General features: G+C 39.1%; 1 protein-coding gene across 3 annotated transcripts in view; it reads right to left on the bottom strand.

Annotated features, from left to right (window-relative positions):
- ptprsa (protein tyrosine phosphatase receptor type Sa) overlaps positions 1-21010 on the bottom strand; it is a 236302-nt gene that overhangs the window by 62510 nt on the left and 152782 nt on the right. For all 3 annotated transcript variants that reach the window (XM_068320339.1, XM_068320340.1, XM_068320341.1), the window contains exons 7-11: positions 12304-12414; positions 1869-2138; positions 1127-1708; positions 368-504; positions 89-233 (exon numbers count right to left, since the gene is read on the bottom strand). In XM_068320339.1, the coding sequence (XP_068176440.1) occupies positions 89-233; positions 368-504; positions 1127-1708; positions 1869-2138; positions 12304-12414 (1245 nt within the window). The remainder of the gene's footprint in view (positions 1-88; positions 234-367; positions 505-1126; positions 1709-1868; positions 2139-12303; positions 12415-21010) is intronic.

The raw sequence follows: 21010 nt of genomic DNA, 5'->3' as shown, positions 1-21010 counted from the left end.
GTTACAAAAAGTAAGTCATTTAATAATGAAAATCCATTTGTCAGTTACTTCATGAACGTAACGGGAGACTAAATTATGTGCTACTTACTGGCTTGCAAGGTCTTCTGTGATATGTCATTGGTGAAGGCTCCAATGCCTTTGATGGAGACGGCTGCGAGAGAAAAGTGGTACTCAGTGTTTGGTCGGAGACCTTCCACAACATATGTAGACGTGGGCCCAAATGTCTTCTTCATCTATCAACAATGAGCAGAGTTATTAACAGAGTTATTACACAGTGGTGTAGGAATCTAACGTGAATGTGAATAATAATATTTGCTTCTTGGTGCAAAAAGGACCAATATTTGAAATGAAATGATGAAATTCTTGCCTGGGTGCCCAAACTGCGATCCATGTAACGGAGTTCATAATTTATGATTCCTTCTTTCTCATAGGCAGGTTCCCATATCAGTTCAATGCTGGTGTCAGACACAGTTCCAACCTGAAATTTGGATGGCTGACCTGGAACTAAACAATGTAATACAAATTTTTTTTGTAGAATAATCCCTGAATAACAATAAAGATATAAAACAAAACATTTGTTATAAACCCACTAATGTGATGAGAATAATGAGATATCACATTAAAAGGAATTAAATGGAGATGAATAAATGACAGAGATATAAAAGTTTGTGCTCCATTTTAATGTGGAGTCTCAAGTTGGATGTTCCTCTCTGGCCTTGCATGGATTGAATGACTTCACTTGGGGCTGAAGTTCTCAGATGTTCAGAGGCTCATTCTCAAACTAATTTTTCTTTTTCAGATTGCAATGATCAAACATACTTTTGTCTTCATTTTTAGCGACTACCAATATCTGAATGAACCTTGAGCAGCACAAAAGAAAATGTATGACAGATATTTGGACTGCTGTTGCTTTAAACACGCTGAAGATGTGCTTCACTGGTTGTCTGTCTTTCTCTTAAGATTAAAGAATAAGTGTAGTGTCTTTATACCTTGTTTAAATTTGATGTTTCTATCCTATGTGCATATTACACAGGCACCTCTAGTATACAAATTTAGTGGGCATGTAACTAAATAAAAGTATTGGACATAAAATAATATTTAAATCTTTAACTAGGCATATCCTTACCTCCTTGCAGTACTTTGACATGGACTGGTTCTGAGAAGGGTCCGTCTCCTACAGAAGTGAATGCTAGGACTTTGATAGTATAAGTCTCTTGAGGAACGAGACTCTGGATGGTTGTAATGACACTGTCTTGGACATTATGAATCTGCCAGAGGCTCATGGGCTGGGAATCATCCATGGTATAATAAACGCGGTATCCCTTGATTTGCCCATTAGGCTCCTCGGGCTCTTCCCAACGTACCATCATGGTGTTTTGAGATATGATCTGGGCCTGGATATTTCGCGGTGGACTGGCAGGGGCTTGTTCACCAGTCCGGGTTTCTACTGGCTCACTGGGAGGACCCTGGCCAATGGTGTTAACAGCTGAGACGCGGATTTCATACTCTGTGTTGGGGTAGAGGCCGCCAATGCTGTAACGTGTAGTGGTGATGTCATCTACAGTCTCGTATTTGCTTTCTGGGGACTTAGCCCTATACTGGATGATATAGTAAGTCACTGGATCTGGGTTGCCTGAGTCCCAGGTGATGGTGACACTGGTGGCAGTGGTTTCAGTAACCACAGGGGTACCTGGAGGCTTAGGAAGAGCTGTTAGGGTGAGAAAACAGGAAGGAAAGACATGGGAATCATTTGGATTTACAATGATGAATGAACTTTGTCGGACCAGAGGAAAATTTGGAAATTCCTTCAGTGCTTTCAAAGATAATCTTTCATAATTACCCTCCTTCAAAAGCAAGTTATCTCTTACATTTGACAGTGATCTGTGCCACAGCTTCAATGATGCCAAGGCTGCTCATAGCCACACAGGTGTAGTTGGCTGACTCACGAACGCTGCTTAGTTCGAGAACATTCCTGCCCACTGGCATTTCATCTTCTGGTGTCAAGTCTTCTGCGTTCAGCATCCACTTGACATAAGGCATGGGTGACCCCACTGCCACACAGGTTATGTTCACACTGCCACCGGGCATAATTTCTTGACTCGTCGGTGGAATGGAGAAACGAGGAGGCACCCGCCGGACTGGGAAAAGGCATGAGGGAGGGGAGAAGATGACAAAAGAGGGCAAGGGAGTCAGAAAAGAGAAAAAAAGAGGCAACAAGAGAGGCCGATGTAAATTGATCCTTCTCAAGGAAAAAATTAACATAAAGGGTTTAACATGATAATGTAAACTCAAAGACAATATAAAATAAGCAAACTTTTTAAACATAAAAATATACAAATAATGAGAAGGAACTAAACTAACAGAACTGCTTCAACAACAATGTAGATTAACAATAAAGCAACGATTCATAGCAACAAGGTTCCATTGACCAATATTTGACCCATCACAGCACAGTTAAAGACACAAAAATCTATTACGAGTTTCTCATCTTTAGAACTGAACTCCTTATGTATAGGCAACCTACAATATAACCTGATCAACAAGTATGTAGTACAGCCCATGTGATTATGCTATCACATAAGGCCAACACGGCAACCTGGAACTTCCCGCCCTCTCAGGCACTTGTGCCTAACAGGAAGTAAGCCGGTACAGGCTTCTCCCACAGCACAGGAAGTGTAGGGTTACTGGGTTATTGATCATCTATGCTAGGTCTCTAAACACATTCTTGCGAATGTTTTCAACTGTCTATTCTACCTAGAAATCTTAAAGATGAGAAACTTTAATCAGATTTTTGTGGTTTAGGGTAGATCCACTGGACAAAGCCTTATTAAGATCTGACACGGTTCCATTGATAGATGCAGCTATCAGTTTCACAGACAGCATGCATAAATAGACCGAGATAAACTAAGGAGTAAATGATAACAAAATCAGATATAAGAATTGAGATAAAATGCATAGAGGAATATAACTGAAGGTTCGCTAGCATGCCCAGACAAAAGACGATTGGAGAGGAAAGAAGAAATACAAGATAGAGGATAAAGCATCTGAGGAGAGAATAGAAAAAAAAGGGAACAGAGGAACAAAGAGTGACAGAGTAAGAAAAAGAGAAGTGAAGGTCTGGAGGAGGGTGAAGGGGAGATAACCCACTTCAATGCAGTGTAAACTTGTTTGTTTTTGTTTTTTTCTGAAGCAAATGTGACAAAATGTGATGGTGGCACATTGTCACATCGCAGTCCCAGGTAACACAAATAAGTATAGAGGAACAAGTGTGCCTAGAAATACATAGAAAAAGAGCTAAAGTAATTGTGACTAGAGAGTATACTATCATAGTGTGTTGGAGTCAAGAAACAGAACTGGATCAACAGGGAATAGAAATCCAGAGAAAAAGAAGGAAGGACAGACAGGAAGTTACAGAGCAGGGTAGATGAATAAGGCCAAAGTCACAAAGGGAGACAAGAAGAAGCTCAAATCTCATGAAGAGGAGGTGAGGAGATGGAGGGGGATGATAATGAGATGAAGAGGAAAGGCACAGAAGGTACTGTGCACTTCCATCATCTGTGAATTTGTGGGTTTTTGTATATATCTGAAATATATATGTATGTGTCTGTGTGCGTGTGTATAAACATGAAATTTTATTATATAAAGTGTGTGTGTCTGTGTGTGTGTGTGCGTGTGCGTGTGTGTGTGTGTGTACATTATGTATGTCAATTGAACAGAGGTGACAGAGCATGAGTAAGCAAAAAATACATTGTGAACTAGAGGCATCCCATCAACCACTTGACAGAATCATGCAAGACGTGGCCAAGTTCAAGAACATACAAAATAGAATAATGATGACTAATCCTAGTCTTATATAATGTAAGACTATAGCAACATTCAAATGAGTTTCGACCGTGTAAGAGTTTAAGTTAGCTGCTTGCCAAATGATTTCATGCCAGACTTTCAGCATGAATAATCAGAGCCAGTAAACACTGTTGTCAAGCCCAATACAACGTACATGTGAAGGCAGTTTTGATTTATTTCGAAAAACAAAAAACATAAAATATAACATTTAGCATAAAGACAAGTAATGGCTACACTAGAACTTTCAAGCGGCACTGTGTTTTCAGCTTAAAGTAAACCAAAGTATGTAATTCAAAGTCAAAATGTTTGTTGGGATGCAAAGGTCGAAGAGAAAGAAGCAAGTAGTGTAGATATAGACATCAAAAATGATGAACAGAACAGCAGACTGAAAGACAGACAGATAGACAAGACAGGAAAGAAAGGGACAAGAGACAATATACAAGGCAAAACTAAACAGACTCAAGCAGCAAGACAGCAGACAAAAGACAGGAAGAGGAAGACAAGCAGTCAGTGACGGATGGGCAGACATACTGTATAGTACGCAAAGAGAAAAGGGGGATTGAGTTGTCGGAGAAAGGGAAGGAGGAGGGCATAACGGAGTATAGAATAAGGAGATTGTGATTCTGAATAAAAATAATGAATAAATTAAAAAAATAAACACCATGGCTCAAAGTGGGTTTGGAGGTCTCACACACTGGGGCTTAAAATCAAGAATTAACTACACCTCCCCTCCACCCCACCTTTAACATTGTAACTTAATGAGAACATAACTTGCAAAGTCTTGAAGTGGGCGGATGTGAGGTACGTGTTGGGGGTGGGTGGGGACTACACAGAAAATTCAGGCTGGGGAGACTTAGACGGACGTCAGGGATAGGTAGCATTCCAAAGTTCACCGTGTCGATCCAAGTGGGATTCATATGATCATCGCATGGGACAGTTTGACTTTTTCCAACACACTAAGGGCACAAATACCACCTACACACACTGAGGGGATTTTCACCAGAGAACTGACATTCACTGACCTGAGCACAGAAATAACACAGAGGAAATCATTAAAATGTACATACTGTATATTCAAAGGAAGATGGCAGGAAACCTTTGACTTGTCCTCAGAGTTACTACTATTACTATTTTATATGAATTCTCACAGTCCTTTCATTCATTGTCAATATCACTTACGCTACTACCAGACCAAGACACAGCCTTTCAAAAAAAAAAGTTTTCGAAATAGCTTTACTTTTGCCGTTACCGTGGAAAAAATGCTCTTTTGTGGTCAGTCAAATCATACATTGATTTTGCAAAATGTAGCAAGAAAAATAAGCAAATAAATACCAAATAGAATATATTGTCTGATAATATTGCTAATTTGTGTTCCTTTAGAACCAGTAAAGTTCCTCAACAAGATGAAAATGACTTTTTTAGAAAACAAATGCTTCAAAAATATATTTAAGAATCATAAGCTGCTCTGCCCTGAGCATTTTATAAAAAAATAAAGAATGGATGTGTGATCTTCTGGTTGAGATACCATGTGTTATCGTGACTATTATTTGACAGTTAGAAATTCCAAATGGGAGATATTCTATAAAAAAAATGCTCAACTGGGGAAAAGGGCTAAAAACAGTAACCTTGTCTTGGGGAAGGAAAAATATGTCTGCATTCTAATTTTTCCAAAAAATGCCTAATGAACAACAAAGGTGAAAGGGCAGCCCATTCCTCACATGGACATGCATGGGTGTGGCTATGGCATGAGTGACATAAACAGGTGCACCCACACCCACTTGGGCAGACACCAAGGAGCTAATACAATCCAAAAATGTCACCCAAGCCCATCCAAGCATGCCGTTCATTCCCAAATATAGCATTGTTCCAGACACACACGCACAAAATAAACAAATAAACAAAATAAAAACGAAACAGCTCAACAAATCCACAAAAAGAACAAAGTCCGAATAGCATAGACAGTACCAGAGTGCGGCTGTGTTCAACAAAGAGGTATGCATCAAAACTATTAGATGTTTTTCAGCTGAATTTGTCTCTGCTTAAATTTTGCCTCCAAAAGAGTGGCGAAAACAGACTAATGACAACAGGGTCACTTTTTCGAGAAAAAGTCCAATCAAAGTTTGTCTAATACGCTTCTCTCCCTGGGGCTCAGGCCAGCCAATGGACCGGGAGCTGCAGCGGCTGAGTGAATGAGGTTTCCCCACAGGAAGATATCTGTTATGCTTCGGGCACCTACACTCTTAGGGCAACTAAGACCGAACAAATGCTTATTGGGTTTGACTGTGGCTGCTCTGGGATTTTTGAAATGCAGTATAGAACTCACTTAACCAGTACTCAAAAACACTGGGACACTCTTTGATGTATGATAGGTGATCACACTTAACATGGCCGATGGACAGCCAGGAGAGAGCATACTTGCCAACAGCATGCTGATAAGTGAATTAATTTGGTTTCAGGTTACAAGAAAATGTCTGGAGTTCAAGGTCAGATGCAATTAAAAAAAAAATTAACCCTAGCATACACATGGAGGAACAACAGTCTGTCCAACTGTATCACATGCACGTAAGAACTAAACTACCATGAGCGAGACAAAGATCTGTGCTAAAACTCACACATGTGGTACCAATGGTACTCTAACTTTACATCATAGCCCTAGTGAAGCAAAGAAAATAAAGAATCCCAATTGCATGGACAGGCTCCTCATTCACAGAGACCAGGAGCCCAGCCGGCCCATTTGGAATTGAGATAAAATAAAACAAATATGTATACCTTTTGTTTGGACAACTAGTAACACAGACTACTGTTTCAAGCCCCAATGTGGAGAGAAAGACAAGAAGCCTTACAGTGGACGAGGTGAAAAGCAGTCGAGAGAGAACGCCAGAATACTGCATAACTCTAATAGTGGACGGTGTTGTGGAGGAATTTGTGCCAAAAAAAGAGGTCAGAAGGTGGACATTATCGGCCATTTTGGTGAGGCAGTTTTTGCTGCCCCAAAATGAAAGGGGAAGCCAAAATAATGTGCAGCCTTTAGTGTCACCTTGAAGCTGAGATTACACCCTCTTGCTGCCTGAGGACACAGGCGCAGTATGGAGATCCTTTAGTCACACCAGCTGGGTTTAGGCCTACGGCATTTACATATAAGCCACAGGGGTCAGACTGTATTAACATACCTTGGCTGCGCCAATGCTAATAAGTCGCTATCGGTGGCTCATCCAAATGGAAATTATTACCTAAAGGAAACTGGGAGATATCATGGCAGGGATATCTAATAATAGAAATCAGTGGATTTAGGGGATTTCAAAGTGTTCCCCCCCCCCCCCATTGATTTACAGGTAGATGACAAGCAGCCAAATGACACTGCAAGTATCCCCTCATTGTAGTGTTGCTTCAGTCAATATTATCAGTCAGATTGAGGGAGACATATTCATATATTTGCATTAGAACTATCGTAAAGAAAATTTGTTTAGAATGGAAAATAGATGCAACTTTAACAGCAACATGTATGTATTTAATGGATGGCTCTTAACTTGAGACAAACATCTAATAGAGGTGGCAGGAATTTGCATTGGCCAGTGAGAACATAAGGTGTAATCTAGCTTTCTTCCCCAACGTTATACACAAATGCGTAGCAGGACATGCAAGCACATTCCGAATCAGGCAGGTACCTTTGAAGGAGGGCAAACATGCACATGCATGCGTCACAGCACAGTCTTTCTGCATCACTGTTATTTTTAATACCTATAATCGGAAGCTTTATTGTTGACATTATCAGGTGCCATTTTCTTGTAGCGGAATACTTTGTGGACACTGTTATATGAAGGGCAGCAACAAGGACAGCTTTCACACACTCAAACAGGTTTGCTGATGCTAAATGTTTTATATGCCAAATGATCAAGTAGATGTGTGGATATCAATTCCTAGTTTCTGTTGGGATTAGCTGCTGGATTGAAAAGGGTGATTACATGTATGTCTAGATTTGTCTTTAGCAAAGATTATGCAGTTTGGTTGAGGACTGTCTCAATCTTTATTTTATATCACTAGATAATGATAGAAAATAAGAAATAGTTGATTTTTAAATCTTCATCTAATTCTGCCTCCTAACAGAACACATGCAACAAGATGAATATTGTGACAGATGTTTCTGTGAACAAATTCCAGAAATAAATTTGGTGTAAAACAACAGCAACATATATACTCTTCATTGGGAACTAGGATTACCAAAGAATATAATTTAATTTATTTAAGGTAATTTGTCCCTTTCAACACAACTCTGAGTTTCTCCACATCAGTCAAGTGACTGAATGAGACAAAAAATTAATTCTACCTCAATGGATGAAATGCATGATCTGCTAATGTTTGTTGAGGAACATGCCAAAAAATTGTGCTTTTTTTTTACTCAAAAATATGTACTTTGTGTATTCATCAGACTACTGGAGCTGTAAAAATGATAGCCAAGATACCTGCAGCAGGTGACGTGAGATTAAAAATTGGTCCAATTCATTTGGACACGTCTTGAAACATCTGGTGCACATGCTGATGCTATCATTTAGGTGAAACTTTTTAAAAATGATGCGCAGTTGGTACAAATCCAACTGCAATATAAACCGCCTCCATTTATTTGCCATTTATTAGCGCTTTCATCTCATAATTGTCGGGCTCCTGTATGAATGTTTCAATTTCTGCATGCGCTGCTCAGTACAGTTTGAGAAACTTCATTACTTTAGTCACAGCAACCTGAGACTCAATTATTTTTTATGAGTGTGTGTGTGTGTGTGTGTGTGTGTGTGTGTGTGTGTGTGTGTGTGTGTGTGCGTGCGTGCGTGCGTGCGTGTGTTTGTGTTGGCATGTTTTTTGTCTGTGCAAGGGATAGAAAGTCTTTGAATAATAAATTATAATCTGATTGAGTGTCATGACTCTGAGGGAACACAAACAGCAGTCACTCAACAAAACCAATCACATCTAGCTGCCGCACATTTGAAAATAAAAGTATCTTTAAGCACCCACTAAGCAACAGCAAATGTGATGTCCAAGTCATTATACTGTTATTGATCCACATGACACTGTAAATGGCATCCCTTAATGGCTGCCTGAAATTAACGTGGAACCCAATCAGGTCTAATTTTTTTCACTAATGGGTTGCTACAAACAAGATGACAGAAACACTGGCTGTATACAATCTGATTATTTCTTTCGGCATTTGCATTTGCACTCCAAGACTCAAGAAGCAGACAAGCATCACTTGGCAAAAGAACACACATCCCACAAACAAATGAATCACAAAAAGACAAAACAGTTTTTGTTTGGTTTTTTTGAAACGGAAAAGTAAGTTTAGGAACAGAACAGAAACAAAAGGAAAACACACACAAATAAAACACCGTAATCACAACATAAATACAAACAAAATGAAGGAAAGCCAAAAAAGGTTTTATCGGGGAAACATTTGTACAAAAACCAAAGAAAGACAAGAAAATTGACCAAAACGCAAAGAATGCAAAAAGAGAAGAGACCAACACTGCCAAAAGAGATTCTGTGCAGGCATGCAAGCGCAGTTACATTCTCTCATCATGCAACAAGTCCTGTTATTTACACGTGCTGGTTTTCCATAACAACACGTGCAAGAAAGCCTTTAGGTGCAGAAGCAATACCAAAGGATGCAAAACGCGAAAAGGCCCCACAATGCAAACATAAAAGTAAATTAACAAGACCCGAGCTAATCGGGTTTGCTTTCATCATTTCTCCCTTGGAAATAAAGAAACATTTCTTTCATAATAATTTAGCATCTTGGATTAACTGATTAGTATTTATACAAATTAGTAATGAATAGAGCTCTGTAATAGACAAATACAGCTAAAATTTTTCAACATGTTGAATTTTTTTTTTTTCAAATGTGGGTTAAAAAAAGTAAAAAAGAAAAAACACACCAACCTTCTCGAAGCTCTGAGGGATGTAAAGGGGTTGATGCAGAACACAATGACATGAGGAGAAGAGAAAAATAGGGGAAACACAGAGAGAGTAAAAAAAGCCACCTCAAGGTGTTTAGCTGCAGCTACATTTCCCTTTATTTAATCTTTTTTTTTTTCTCCCTTTCCCTTTGTCGCTGCTATCAGTGACACCCGTCTTGAATGTACACTTGCCTGCCCCCCCCTAAATAAACTTTGAACCAAAACAATCAGATTCACCCCAGTGGCCACACTGTCACTTGAAAAGAAAAAAATAGTGAGTCTCCACTGGAGTAAAATCAAACGTACCATACTCATAATTCAAAATTTGACAAGCTCCTTAGCCACAAGGAGAGGCTCCTGTGGTGGCCATATTTGCTTTTGTTAAAGAAGGAAACCAAATATAGAGAAAATAAAGAAAAACTAATGAGAGATAGAAAATAAAAGACAGTTTGAGCTGAAATTAGCAGCTGCAGTTCAAGACAGTCACAGAAAATGCTGTTCAAAGCCAATCATTAGAAACACAATTGTGATTTCTATTAGGGTAGTAGTCTGAATTTGTAATTTAGGGATAATTATTTATTTATTAAAATTTTATCCATACCACAGCTGCTAATCTCAAGTGCATTTCGCTTTGTGAACAAAACATAGTCAACAACAAGTATCAGAATTGATTGACAAAAGTTAAATAAAAACAGACAGAGGTTGACACCATCAAGGCATAACAAGTGTGTTACGTAGTGTGAAGGTTCCTGAGCCATTATGACCCTTGTGTAATCTAAAGCATGCTGATGGAGCCAGTGTTCATGGAGATTGCATGAATTGTTGGAAATGATCAGGGTATAGCTGTGTTTTTGACAGACAGCTACTGCAATTAATTAACAGTCTAGCGCTGTGTCAACAAAGCGTTCCCATTATTATTCTTATTATTTCATTAGTTCTGTTGGGTTCTGACGACAAACCTATTTGGGATAGGATAGAATGGCGGCGCGTGCACACGCAGCGGCTCCTCTCTCTTTCACTAGAGCGGCTCTTTCGTGTTTTTTTACATCCTGTGGGTCTGAGAGGACTGTAACTTCATCTGTGCTATATGTCGTGCATATATGGTACATTTGACAATAAAGTTGACTATGACTAGTTCTGTAGACGTCTTCAGTGTAATTTGCCATGAACTTTTCATTTTATTGTGCTGGACATGAATGCAGTGTGTAGCTATTTGATGTTAAGTGTTACTGCATCACAGCTGAGACAGCAAGAGCCTCCAGGATGAATGCAGGAGAGGAGAGACACTAATCTTGATGAACCATTTTTTACCTTCTACTGTCGGATTTTTCTTCCCTTCACCACTACTTCACGGTATGATGATAGCAATAATAATGAAAAAGCAGCTCCCTGACCCATTTTATAATGTCAGAGTAGTGAATTATTTATTGGGAACAAAGTTATTTGGTACACAGCAGAGGGGGAAAAACTGAGTAGATACAAAAGCATCTTTATTTAATATGCACATTATAAATAATGCATGTTGAAAATGCATCTGCTTCAATTTATCAAAGCTCGCTCAACAGGGATTCATTGTCATTTAGCATTAGTGGTAAAGGGTAGGCTTTTGTCTTCATTGCCTCTTCCTATATGAAACTGAACATTCCCTTCGACTGTTTGTTATTCATATCTTCACTTTGCTGAAACATGCAAGCCAAAATTGCTACTGACTGTAAAAGGCTTTTTAAAAGATAATACCCCAAAGCAGAAACAGGGGAATACTATGGATTTATACTCTGGAACACCATTAAGAAAAAGTAGAAAAATACATTTTAAAAAAATAATCTATACGTAAAACAGCGCAGCTGACTGCGCTCAGTCCATTTCTATTTATTCACCAAAGAGACAATTTTTTTTACCCCAAAATTTGGAGAAGGCAGAGGGATTGAGATTTTGATTGGTTGGTATTAACACTTCGCCACTCAATCAAAATCGAGACTTACCGTTGTGCTCCAGTACCTGAAAGGAAAACCTAATCAAGAAGACGTCTTTCCCGACTCTTTGGGTCTCATAACTTACGACGGAGGGGAAACAGTTTATCGGGCACACAATTACAGATAGCAGGCGTCTGAGAACTGATAAAGTGAAGACATACGGCTTGTTGTGCTACACATTTCCTTCCAAGTGAGTACGGGAGGGCATTCAAAGACAAAATGGAGCATAACATCATAACAGAGAACAACATTAGTCGGTCAATTATAATTTTGCATTTGGAAGTTTCAGCGCATATAAAATGACATTTGCGGGGAAGCAATATTATCAATAATAAAAGATTTATATTACTGCGTAATGTTATTTTGCAAAAAACATTTTGTGCAAATACAGCTGGGCTACAATGAAAGCAATACCATTTATTAAGCTCAACATTAATGCCACTTTATGCTGAGCTGTAGTGTGCAAGCATTTTAGTTAGAATGAGTGGATTTTTTCTTCTTATTATTTTTTTTTGACCTGGCTCTTTGGCCAGTTTGCTCCCTACCTCGCACATAAAGGTTAGCAGGGGACGAGTAGCGTACGCCTTCCACATTAGACGCCACGCACTCGTACTTCCCCTGGTCGGTTTCCTCGCTGTTCTCGATCTGCAAGGCACCTGGGAAGGGACAACATCAAACAAAGCCAAGAAGGGAAGGGGAAGACAGAGAAAAAAAGACAGCATGGAGGAAATGATTAATTGTTTTTTCAGTGACAGCACATGAAGGAGTCAAGACAATCTTATAAATGGCAGGTAACTTGAGTTTCTCAAAACCAATTTGGGAAGAACTGCTTCTCCCTATTAAGCTAATGCAGATTACATTACAAACTAAGTTACTCCCTGGCTCTCGTCATCAATAGATAAAATAGATGATGTAAATAACTAAAATAGAAGGACTAAAGCAATGATGTAGGTGTGATGAGAGGTCATGGAAAACCGTGCTAAGGTTATTAATGGGCCCCTAGATTAAGCAAGATTAACAAACCATGTTTTACATAGCACTGAAAGAAATTTCCTCTCTATTTTCCACTAAATTCATATAAATATCTACTTTTTAATCATCATTTGTGTTTACTTGTAATATTTTCTGGCACACATTATAATAATCCCTTGAAGCTTATAGGTTTCAAACAGACACAGTATTTCTTAATTTTGTTATGTTTCTACATTATGTATGGTGAAAATAAACTCATTCTCAAGGCATGGCAAAAACAGTACATAAGGGGTGTTGGGGGGATGGAGGTGGGAGGTGAAACAGCGAGCGTCAGATCATTCCTCGTTAGAGCGCTGTTGATGGCACTTCCTGATGATATCATTAGGGCTTCTGGCTGGCTCAGCAGACAGATTGCAGCCCAGGCTTTCCCCGACAAACACAGTACCATCACTCATTAGCATTTAGCCAGGAAGCATCAATACGGCATTCGCTGCCCAGGATGCTTTGTACTATACCATAATCTACTCCATCACAACAGCAAGCTGAGAGAACACAGTGTTGTACCAAACTACCTTTCTGGAACATTGGTCTAATAACACTTTTTCAGCTGAGCCACAAATGAGACAATCGATCGTGCTTAATTACAAAGATTAGTCACACTTCCACCTTGGCCACAGTCTAACACTTGAAGAGTCTTTTACACCTTGCAGTCACTATATCAATATCTACTCATGTAAGAATCCACTGTACCTGCAGCTATAACAATCTATATGTTTCACTTCAGCCTCAGATCATCCTCATCCACAAGCGTTCCTGGTACATATCTAATGAGTCAAATGGAATTATCAACCTGAGGAGTGCAGGTGGTGGAGTCATCACGTGATTGATTTGGATGCATTTGATGTGCGCTTGGAACAGCAAATGCCAACCTGGTGGCAGGTGGGTTGGAATGTGCTCAGAGACCTCTGGTGCCTCAACACCAGAGAGACCACAAGGTAAGGATGGTGTGAAGTTCACTTTCATGTGGACCATTCCAAAGCTTTCAGCCAAGACCTCCTTTGCTTTGGTCCTTTATGCCGAATAACAGCATTTTTGAATAACTTAAGTTTTGGATTATCCTCATTGCTTTGTAAATAATAACCTTAAATATTTCATTTTTGTTTAAATCAGAGGTTATATATTGTCTCTCACACAGTTTTCCTATGTTTGCCATCTGAAGATCTGAAAGCTTACAACAAATACAAATCAAAAGAAAATTGATCAAACATCATCTAACCACTACTATGAAAGACTGTGACTGAGAACATTCATTCATTCATTTTCCAACCCGCTTAATCTGCTAACGCAGGTCGCGGGGTAGCCAGTGTCTATCCTGGCAGTCTCAGGGCGTGAGGCGGGGGACACTCCGGGCACGACGCCAGTGTACCGCGGTGACTGAGAACAAAACTAAATTATTTGAGAGTTATTTAAAACCAACACTAGCTGCTCTGAATTCTGTCTCCTGGCCCAAAAAAATAAGAATGCTTAAACAAGAATAAAACACAATTGTTTGTTCCTTGCTGTGTTTATTAGTGGCTTTTTACTCTGTGATATTATTTATGGTTTCCATGCTCCGGCTGACTCCATTACATATTCTAGCTTTTATTTATTAGAACTGCTAAGACCACATAAATAGTCAGTAGACCAATTGAACACAAAGAAAGCAAAAAATGAGTCCTAATAAAGAGATAACAGAGAAAGAGAAAATAAATCAAAAGCAATTTTTAGATTATCGTAATGAGCACAAACATTGTATTAACCTTTGTGAAGATCTAGCTGAGTTAGGGTTTATCTTGAACTGGGTTCACAAATAAAAACAACTAAAACTGAAAAGATAATTCTATACACTGGATAAAATTAGAACGATCTCTGAATGTTTAAGAAGGTTTGAGTCTGGTGAGAGTGCTTGAGAAAGAGAAGTGAGAGAGAGAGAGAGAGAGAGAGAGAGAGAGAGAGAGAGAGAGAGAGAGAGAGAGAGAGAGAGAGAGAGAGAGAGAGAGAGAGAGAGAGAGAGAGAGACAGAGAGACAGAGAGACAGAGAGAGACAGAGAGAAATCATAACTTCTGTTTCATGATGCTGTATGTTCCTCTGATCTCTGTTAGATTCACACACAGTGGAAATGCAATAACCCGCTGGTATTACATGGGTTCTGCCCCACTGCGCCAGTTGTTCTGTTTTTTGTAATCTCCATTCTCCACATGACGTTTTCTTCTTGTTTCACCTTTTGCCTTTTGAACCCAATACAACATTTTATGAACTGTAGACAACCAGCAGTCAGTTTAAAGTCTCAGAACATTAGCATTTTAATACATTCAAGCCCAAACAAATTTCTCAGACGCATTATCTCCAGTAAAAGTGCTAGATCAAACAAGCTCTACCATTTGAAAATCAACCAGCTTCTTTCATTTTAATTTCCTTTTGTCACTTTTTAAACTGCACTTGCCGTGCTTGCCCATAATTGCGCACTGTCTAACTTTGCAGTTTGCCTGACTCTCCAAAGGGCCATTGGCTGTTTTGTTTATGTTATCAGGGAAGTAGAAAACACAAGAAATATAATATTTTGCCTTCACTGATACTTGTTTGGTGACAAGCAGCAATTTAGGTGTGACTCACAAAATGATCATACTGTGATTATGAACTGAGTCCTTACGACATGCCATCCCCATCTCCAGTTATGTCCTATCACAAACACAAATACCAAAGACAAAAAACAAAAAAAACAAAAAGAAAAACAAATGATAAAAGCCTGGTTGTTTCACATGCTGTTATTTTTTATTCCAGCAGGAAAAAGCTGATTAGCTGATTACTCTGCTTGCAAGGAGAACTGTATGTTTTACTTCATAAAATATGCGGGGGAGGGGGGGGCAGTGGCTCAGCGGTAGAGCAGGTCGTCCAAAGTACACAAGATCGGCGGTACGATTCCCGTTCCCACCCAGCCACCTTGGACTGTGAGCTGACAGTGGGAGGTGTCTCGGCTCACCTCCCAAGCACTGCCGAGGTGCCCTTGAGCATGGCACCGTCCCCTTTACAAGTTGCTCATTAGGGCACACCAAGCAGGAGCTGCCCTCCACTCTACCTCCCCCACACTGCATGCCTACAGGTGTGCGCTACAGGCCTGTAAACACTATAAATTTGCATGACTAACAACTAACTGTGAAAAAGTGAGCAAATAACTCATATCCCTTCTGGGATTAATGTATATTAAAAAAAGTTCTGTGCTTGTCAGCTGGCAGTAGGATGCTAGTAAATCCAAAAAGGACAAGTGTTGAAAGTCATGTAGAATCATAGACATGTGCATACTACGCTTACTTTTAATATTTTATATCTGGGATAAGGAAATCGTCCTCGTTAAATAATTGCATGCAATGACATTTCCACACCTCACATGAATGTTGAAGGACATAACACTGTGATCTGCTGAGGGGGAATGAACCTATGATTAAAGGAGAGACAGTGAAGTATTTTAATCCACTTACGTGCCACACTGAGTATCTATAAACCACAGGAAGTGCTGCCCCTGCTGGATACTATTTCACGTTTGTCTGGGTCAACGGAAAAAAAAAGAACAAAGCCTTTTGTTCTTTTGTAAATCATGATGTATGCCGCACAATCCAAAAAGTCCAAAAAAGAAAGAAACAAAGCTACTATCAAGGCAAATAAGGTTCTTGATAATTATGGCATCAATGCCATGTGGAACAATTAGTCTCCATTTCAGTCAAAGTGACCCTTCCTTCCCGCCAACACTCACAACCTCCATTCTCTACGACTAAGCACTCCTGTCTGGATGTTTACTGGCTTCATCCATTCGATAACGAAGACTATAATGGCCAGTGGGTGTGGAACATTTGTCCAAGCCATGACAGCTGCCCTGGTTAACAGCGCTGCATGCTACAGGCTGATCTGATGAGGAGTGATGAGGTGCCAAGGTGTGATAACAAAGACTAGCCTGGCCTGCCTGAGCAGAGTTCAGCAAATGCATGTATTGAAGGACACTTCAGACTCTGGAATACACATAACTGCAAGCAAAGCTGTTTATATACTGCAAAATTGGCCAGACTTTGCAAGTTAAAGAGACAGACAAGGACAGAAACAAACATAAGGACAAATGACAGGATAGAAGAAAAGAGAGGAGGAGCCAGCATGGATGATTCATTTCAGAAAGTGCCTTAAGCTGTGGTCGGCCCACCCCGTTGCTGCTTTGTAGAAGCTTTGCCATGTGTACCCCCCAGTCCCATTTGTGTAATTCAATTAGCGTGCTCCAGTGGGCCTTGATTGATTTGTTTAGGCGATCAGCAAAATGGCGAGCCAAGTCTCACTATTTCTTTCCCTCCCTCTTGCTCCTTCAGCAGCCCACTCATGCCAGCCGAGGCATGCCAGTGGCACAATGTTCTTTTCATCATTTTATCTCTCACTTTCTGTTCTTGCCTCTCATTAGTCCTTCCATTCTCATCCTCCCCTGTCGTTTCCTCACTATCCTCTCATCCCAACATTGCTCACGAAAGTTCCACTACTGTCTAATTAAAACCACAGTTTAGCACCTTACTTTATGACTGAATACAAAATCAAACTAAAAACCTTACAGAGCCTGAATGGAACTAAATGAAGGGCAGGAAAAAGTGCAAGGTATGATAAATTGAGAGTGCTTAATTGTTCAAGAAGAATAATTATATTTATTAAAATATAAAATATTTGCATCTGCTAGTACTGGTGATAATTTTTGTAAAATTCCAAGTGCACATCAAAAGTACTAATTACATACCGCTTCAAAGCGGTGGTGTATTGTAATTGTCAGTGTTTGTGTGTTCGTCCGTTAGTCCACCACATATCTTCACAACCGTTGGAGATAGATAGATGAAACAAAAGGCACATTACTCGGACAGCAAAGGGGATGAAAATGAGATGACCATGACCTTGAGAAAACTAGATGAAGGTCAAATTTAAACTTTTGTACAATCAGGAACTGGATACGGTAAAAAAAATGAGGAAGAAGGGCCAGTGTGAGTAAGACCATAGATCAAAGCTACTGCTTTGATCTATCAAAGTAGGTCAGAGCACTAGCTTTGATCTTTGACCTACTACACAAGTAGGTCAGGGTAAATTTTTAATTCAGGGGTGTTGCGGGATGTTGCATTCTGTGACTGCATTGGTTCTATTTGCTGCTATTTTTAAAGAATACTTTAAGCTACAGGAACCTTTGACTATGTATTTCAGTTGATAATCTTCAGTCATAATATAGAGAAAATGGGCACTCTGAGTCAAGAATGGGAACGTCCTTTTAATTTCTATGCCACCACCCAAAGGTCATAAGGCCGTAATTGTCCCAGCATGGCGCCCAATGTGTAATGCCATTGTTGTTAACTCTCGTCTGCTGCCTTCCAACGTTTGCATGGTATCACTAATGACGCAGGGTAGGAGTTGAGTAACCTCTCTACTCATTGTTTACCTCTAGGCCATGACATGAATGGCTATGTACAGACACCAAATTAGTGCAAATTTAGGGAATTGTCTCTCATTTGCAGCAATCCTGCCTTTTGTGACACATTTTAATTTCCAAGCTTCTCTCAGTTAGCTTCCTGCAATTTCTCTTCTTACCTGTCTGATCTCTCGATATTTTCTCTTGTGATGCAATTTCCTCCGGGATTAATAAAGTATCTATCTATCTATCTCTGCAATCTAGTCTAAGTTAAAAATATGTCAGCAGGTTCTCGTATTGCTCTACTTTCTTCTGGACTAACCTCTCTACTGATGGCACACAATGCAGCTGATTGTGTGCCAATCAGCTGCATTGTGCATAACTACAATCTCATCTTTTGATATGTTGTCTAAAAGCTCCACTTTCTGAAACTTAAATATCAACTTCAAGAACGCTCATGTTGGCATTAGTGTGGACATGCACCTTTGAAAACAAACAATCTGCGCCCCCATCAGACACCTTGATCTCAATTACATTTGCATCTCTCTCCAGAGCCGTTGACATTCATTTCTTCTCTACAAAAGCACCACTCACTCCTGACAGTGATTTGGTGTCAGTATGTGGTAACATGGCTGGAAGAAATTGCCTTTTGTAGACTGTTTATCTCATTATGCAAATGCTAAGTTTATAAGTCAAAATTGTTTTTGTTCACCACAATATGATTTATGAGACCTTAGTCAAACAAAGCGATGCAAGAAGAGCTGGTTTTGACATTCCTCATGAGTGATGGCTTTAAAATAGTAAAAAAAAAAAAATCTGATTTCTCTGAAATCTCATTTGAATCATAAATACATCAAAAACATGATACTTTAGAAATTTCTGTCATGTATGAAATGGTTAAGGATGGAGGACATTTATCTACAGTGATACCTCTACTTACGAATGTCTCTACTTCCGAAATTTTCTACATATGAAATTTCTCAGCAGGAAAATATTGCCTCTACTTACGAAGGAAATTTTGACTTGTGTAATGTAAAAACACAGTATAGGCTGATACTCGAATCTCCCACAGGTTCCTGAACGCAACATTCTCATAGCTGCTCTGCCATTGGCTATTACCTATTACGTATGTTCCTGGCATCCCATGATCTCGCCAAAGAATATGGCCGAAATGCATTTACAATCGCCACGTTATTAAAACAAAACAAAGTTTAAGGAGTTTAAGACATTGCGTGGGTGGTTGGAGAAGTTCAAAAGGAGGACTGGAATTCACTCTGTTGTTCAGCATCGTGAGATAGGAGCGCATGAACCAAAGAGGGCAAAAAACAATGAGGACAGCTATTAAAAGGTAAATGACCGTCATTATTATTCTTTACTCTATTCTTTGTTTTTTACGTTATGCAAAACTCTCAATTATTGTGTAATAATCTAATCGTAACATGTATTTATTACATGTTTTGCTACATTTTTATGCTTCATAAAACATTTATGTTGGAATTTTTGTGGGCTTGGAACAGATTAGGGCATTTGCATGGAAAACGCGTAACTACTTACGTAGTTTTCTACTTATGTGCAGAACCAATTAATTTCGTGAGTATCGGTACCACTGTAATTGTCTTAGGTATTGTTAAATAAATCATCCCTTTCGTAAACATAAAACTTACAGTGTTGATCTTGTTTCTATGAGTACAAGGTCAAACATGACAAACTGAGATATTCACTTACCTGCTAGCCCTGTGAAATAAAAACATTTGATAACAAACATGCTGAAACATGACAATCAAGTGAGAGTGAACCCCTTAGCATCATAACTTGGTTCATGTTTAAATGTGAAAGGTTACCATTGAAATTAAGAATAGGGAGAGGAAAAAATATTTGACAAAACGATTGTTTAGCAAACAGGAATCAATTGGTGACGTTCCTTTCTTACTTTGATATCCTCCTGATATCCTACATTACAATAATTGTTTTTGTGATGGTAAAACTGGTTACATGTTGCTGTTCTTGGAAAAAGGAAGAAATCACGTAGGTGTCCATCCAATCATAGAACCAGCCAAAACATCCCTCTGCAACCGATTGCAGTACTGTTTATCAAATATCTCATGCCAAATTCTGTCAAAACTAATTTACAAGGGGAAATTTCTTAAACATACAAAGATTATTTTCATTTACTGCTCATGAAAGTATGGGCATTGCACTAGTTTAAGCTATTTATCTGTTGCTGATGGAGATCATCAAAGCAGGGAAAAAGTAGCTTATAATGCATAGAACAGTTTATTCAATTCCTTGGCCCCAGCAAATAAGATCGCCATCCCCCAACTTACTATCACTGGCTGCCTATTCTTTCGTTCCATATTCACAACACACAACCATTTAAATTCCAGAGGCATAAAGAAAAAAACAAACTCCTTTTTAATCTTCACCCTCTACTTTCAAACAACACAATCCTGCATTAAAAAAAATGGAAATTTCTCAGTATTTTATTGACACTTGATGTTGAGGATGTAAAAAGATACCAGACACTGAACAATGATAGAGGTGGAAGAACTGCACATCAATAATGACATGGAGAACATATACAATTACACTCACAAACAGAACTCACAGAACCCAAACACAGATGATATATTAATGTTAGTGGACATAAAAAGTTATAATTTTAAAGAGAAAGAGCAGACGTGATATCCCCCTTAATTCAGTTGGGTGGAGTTAGGTGCAGTTATGTTTGATTTAGTGTTAGTTAAAGCCTTTCTCTGCTTTTTGTTGTCATGTTGGTTAAACATCTTACCTCGAATCGGGGTACCCTCTGGAGGAGACACAAAAACGA

Source organism: Antennarius striatus, chromosome 7 (genome assembly GCF_040054535.1).
Source record: "Antennarius striatus isolate MH-2024 chromosome 7, ASM4005453v1, whole genome shotgun sequence".
NCBI lineage: Eukaryota > Metazoa > Chordata > Actinopteri > Lophiiformes > Antennariidae > Antennarius > Antennarius striatus.
Note: the sequence above shows the minus strand (reverse complement) of the source record. Positions and strands in the feature narration are given on the sequence as shown.